Below are 4,694 nucleotides of genomic sequence, written 5' to 3' on the forward strand. Positions count from 1 at the left end.
GCACAGGAGCTGGTGGCCTGGGGTCAAAGGCCTTCTCCTTAGCTGTGTGGCTCCCCCCCCCCCGCAGCCTCAGGCTCCTCATCTGTAAAATGGGAACAATACGAGGGCCGGCCTCACCCAAAGTTGTGAGCTTGGCCTGAAGGGCCGGGGAAGCCGTCTGTCACACAGTGACCACTTGGCAAATGGCAGTGGCTGTGCATTGCAAGCGAGGGGGCCCTGAGTGAGAACTTCAGCCCTGCCCTCCCAGCTCACAGTCTGGCAAGTTAGAGCTGAAGCCTGTCTTTGAAACTCTGTAGCGCTCAGCCATTGTACCCCTGTGCTGAGGCTGCCAGGGCAGAAAGACCAGCCAGAAAGACTGAAGGCCAACCTTAGTCAAGTTGCTGGACCCACTGGAGCCTCTACCCTGTCCTCTTGGGGGATGGGATCTGCTCACCGCCCTGGCTTCCTGTTGGGTTGGTGTTTGGGCCTTGCGCACAGACACTGGAGCTGAGTGGCCAGGCGCACCTCTCTGTCCCAAGAGCCTAGTCCTGTGGGTGGGTCAGGGAGGACGTGGGCCCAAGGCTGCAGGCCAGCAGCTCCCAGGGCCCCCTGGGGGAGATAGGACAGAAGCTGGCCGGGGTCATGCCACCCGGGGTGTGGGGTGAGCCCTTCTGGGCATCGGGGCAGCTAGGGCAGGCAGAGGGCACCTTGGGAGTCTGGCCCTGTGACTTCAGGTGGGCATCGGAGGAATTCTGTGCTGGCCCCAGCCCCTCAGGGGAAGTCGGGGGCTCGGCTGCCAGTGTGGTGACTCACTGGGAGGGGAAGTCCTTATCACTGCTCCTTGCTTCCTTGCTCTGTTCCTGGCAGGACCCTCTGCAGCAGAGGGGTGGAGAGAGGCTGCTTTCCCCAGCCCCATCCGTCAGGCAGAGAGGTCGGCAGTGACTACGTCACCGAGCGGTCCCGCTGCGGCCATGTGGGGAGTAGAGTCATCTTCCCCTGATTCTCTGGGGGGACATGAGCAGACACGTCCCTTGGCTTCCTTGACCAAGGGAGCCTTCTTTGGAAGGCCCACCCCAGCCAGATGGCCCTACCCACCACCTCTGAGAAGCCTCCCAGCTCCGCTAGGCCCCAGACAGCCCACATGCACATGTGTGCTTAGCGCTCTCGGTGAGCTTCTCTGAGCCCCTTCTCTGCTCACCCTCTGGCAGCTCCCACAGGTCTGGGAGCCAGAGCCCGGGTTCCAGTTTGGGGTTCAGCATTTGAGCTGGTAGTATGGCCTGCACAGATGGTACCCCTTTTCTGGGTGTCCTTCATTGCTCCAGCCCCTCGGCATGGCACCTCTGGGTGGTGGCCTCAGGGACGCAGTTAAGAACGAGGCAGGTGCGCCTCCCCCCACCCCCCCAGGAGGCAGTAAGTGGAGAATTGCTGATAGCCGGACGATTCCACGTCTCCTGTGGGAGAATAAATAAAGCACAGTGATGGGGCCGGAGTTGTCAGGTCAGCCTCTTGGGTGGTCTGGAGCTCTGGGGTTCTCCTGAGGAGGTGACAGCTGAGCTGGAGGACAAGAGATCAGGGTGCCAAGGCCCCAGGCAGGAGCAGGGTAGAGATGGGGTCAGCCAAAGCACCCAGCACGAGGGGTCCTGGGAGCCCGCTGGATGGGAGGCTCGGTGCCTGAGTCTGCTGCCTTCTGATCTCTCCATCCTGGGCGCACCGTGGAAGCCAGGAGCACATGTGTCCGTGCCATGTGTGTGTGGAGGCTTGGGGGCTCTCTGTGGCTGCCGGGCCTGGGAGTGGGGCAGGGGATCTCCCACGCTCCCACCTCTGACTCCTGGGACAAGGTCTGGCCCCCTGGGAGGCTGGGAGGGGTGGAGTGGCCGCGTTTCCCAGACGTGGCCTCTCTGGGCCTCAAACAATGCCAAGTCTCCGAGGGCCGCCTTTGTGTGCAGAGGGACAGCAGGTCTGGTTTCCTCTGGGGTGGGAGGTTGGGCCTCCCCTGGGCCAGCAGCCAGGGCCCAACTCTGCCTCTACCCCCGCCCCCAAAGCTTTCAGCACCTACTCCTCCGCCATGGGGACAGCAGGCCAGGATGATGCTGGGAGCCCCCGTCTTTCCCCTTAGAGGACAGGGCCCCGGCATGTGGCTGGGCCGTGACAGAAGCAGCTGCCAGGCCCCGTGTGGGATCCGTTAATCCTACAGTGGCCGAGGCAGGTGCCAGCATCGCCCCCACTCTTCACACTGGGGCACTGAGGCTGCCGTGACCTGGCCCAGTCCCAGGGCTCGGAAGTGGCAGAGCCAGGAGGTCCAGGCCTCGTCTGCTGGCTGCTCACGTGCCTCCACTCTGGGGCCTGTCCCCACAGGCCGCCAAGATGCCTTAATTCCACCTGTCTGGAGACCCTAATCCAGATGGCTCTGGGTGAAAGCCTGGTGGAGAGGTTTGGGGGATGATGAGCTGGTGGAGGTGGGGAGGGGTTCACATTGGGCCTGGGCCTTCTGGCTGTAGCCCCACCTTCCTTTCTCTTTAGGTCCCCCCCCCCCCGGCCCCTCTGACCCTCTCTCTAACCTTCACCTACTACTCCTCTATACTCAGTAACTGAGGTAAAGAAAGAGAGAGCAAGTCTAAAAATGTAACAGTTTAACCCATTTGACATATTCTCAAATTTTCAAAAGAATTCTGGGCTATGTTAGCTACAGGGCAGTCTGAAATCCTCTCAGCAGATGCTTGAAAAATGGGCCAAGAAAGAACAAAACCCATTCCATTTTAAGCCAGACTGCCAATGCCGGGGGTGGGCAAGAAACATGTGACTTACCCCTTGACCGGGCTCTTACCCACTCAGCTCCAGCTACATTGGCTTTCTTGCTGTTTACTCCTTGTTTGCTCTTCCTGCTCCAGGGCCTTTGCACAGCCAGCCGCTCTGCCTGAAGCACACCTGCCCCCTTATGGTGTAGGCCTCAGATGCCACCTCCTCAGGGAGGCCCGCCATGTTTTCCCACCTGCAGCGGGTGCCCTGCTCCCTCCTTGCTCTCCTGTTTCTTCTGTAATGGGTGTGGTCATCTCTCACATGAACCGTATCCCAAGTTGAGAATGTGTATTTGCTCTCAGTGTGTATTTGCCAGGTGAATGAGTGACTGGCACACAAGGGTCCACAGATTGGGGGTGCGGCCAGTGTGATGGGGTGCTTGGGTGACCAGAGGGGTAAGGGGGTCCCAGCCCTTCTTGTCCATCTGACCGCCCCCTCCCCTACAGGGCCAGTACTGCGACATCTGCACGGCTGCAAGCAGCAACAGGGCACACCCTGTGAGCAACGCCGTGGACGGCACGGAACGCTGGTGGCAGAGCCCACCACTGTCGCGTGGGCTGGAGTACAATGAGGTCAACGTCACCCTGGACCTGGGCCAGGTAGAGTCCCTTTTTCGCCTGCTGCAGCCTGACCCCTATATCCCTGGCTAAAGGGCTCACCGTGGGGCAAGGACCAGAAGGTGAGGTGTCCACCCAGAATGAGCTTGGGAGGCTGGGCAGAGGCTGGGCACAGACGGGCTGCTGGTGGCAGGCCCATACAGACGGAGGCGTGGCACTGGGCACCTTCCGTTTGTTTTCTCAGCATCATCGTGGTGCACAGGGAGAGAGGGGTGCCGGATGGGGGCTTACCAGAGGTCACGTGGAGAGTTAGGGCGAGGGGCGCTAAGGGGACAACACGGAGGTGGGGCTGAAATGCTGTGAGCCCTGGTGTTTACTCTGAGGGATTCCTCTGCCGGGAGCCAGGCTCCACTGGCGGGAGTGGGAGGGGCTCCAGGAATGCAGAGGAGGCCAGAGGAAGTGGACATTCCTAGGATACCTGTGCTGCAGAGGCCACCGAGGGGTTAGGTGTGCCCGCCCAGGCCCCTGCACAGGCAGGGGTGGGGGGTGGGAGCCAGGCGTTTTTCAGTGACAAACGAGCCCCCCTTAGTGGACCTGGGCTGCGTCCCACTCCACATGTGACATTGTTAGGTGCCGGGCCTTGGTATCCTGGCCTGTGAAATGGGCCAACAGTCCCAATGCCTCCTTGGATGGGGTGGGGGAGGGGGAGGTAGGTGAGGCCAAGCCCAGAAGCGGCCACAGCTCTGGGCCTGCCTGGGAGCTGGGCTACAAGGTCGATCCTGCTAGACCTCACCTCCACCCCCTTCCCTGTTCATGGGGCCAGGGAAGGGGCTCTAGACCGTGAGTCCAGGCGCCTGAGTCCAGGCCGGCTTTGCCACAGTCCCGGTGTGTGACCTGGTGGGTCTTTGCTCCTTGCTGAGCCTCCATGCCGCTGTCATCCTGAGGGCATTCAAGGAGAGGTGGTGAAACATCTCCTGTGAGCCTGGCTGGAGGGGCAGGCCCTGCGGGCAGGTTCAGGGGACAGTGTTGGGTGCCTCTTGCCCCAGCCTGGAGGCCTGCCGGCCTGGAGGGCAGGTGGGCGGTGAGGGTGTGGGTTCGAGTCCCAGTAAGTGGCCGGGGATTTCCAGGGGCCTATGGGTTATCTGTTAGGCCCTGGGAGGGGCTGCCCATGGCGGGCCCTGCCTGCGGCTCCGGCTCCGGCTCCGGGTCTGGTGGTGCTGCCTGGCCCAGGTCTGGGTCTGGGTGGGGCGGGCCGATTTCGCTTCAACTCACTGGGTTTTCACTGCATCTGTGCTCTCCTTCCCCCTGGAGGCTGGGAGGGATCTCAGCAAGCCTGTGCGCCCCCCCCCCCCCCCCCCCCCC

General features: G+C 62.0%; 1 protein-coding gene across 1 annotated transcript in view; it reads left to right on the plus strand.

Moving 5' to 3' along the window:
- The window catches only part of LAMA5 (laminin subunit alpha 5), a 57,411-nt gene that overhangs the window by 4,897 nt on the left and 47,820 nt on the right, over positions 1–4,694 (plus strand). Inside the window, exon 2 of the mRNA XM_007462282.1 lies at positions 3,222–3,374. Within this exon, the coding sequence (XP_007462344.1) occupies positions 3,222–3,374 (153 nt within the window). The remainder of the gene's footprint in view (positions 1–3,221; positions 3,375–4,694) is intronic.

This window comes from Lipotes vexillifer, unplaced genomic scaffold (genome assembly GCF_000442215.2).
Source record: "Lipotes vexillifer unplaced genomic scaffold, Lipotes_vexillifer_v1.1 scaffold1798, whole genome shotgun sequence".
Classification (NCBI taxonomy): domain Eukaryota; kingdom Metazoa; phylum Chordata; class Mammalia; order Artiodactyla; family Lipotidae; genus Lipotes; species Lipotes vexillifer.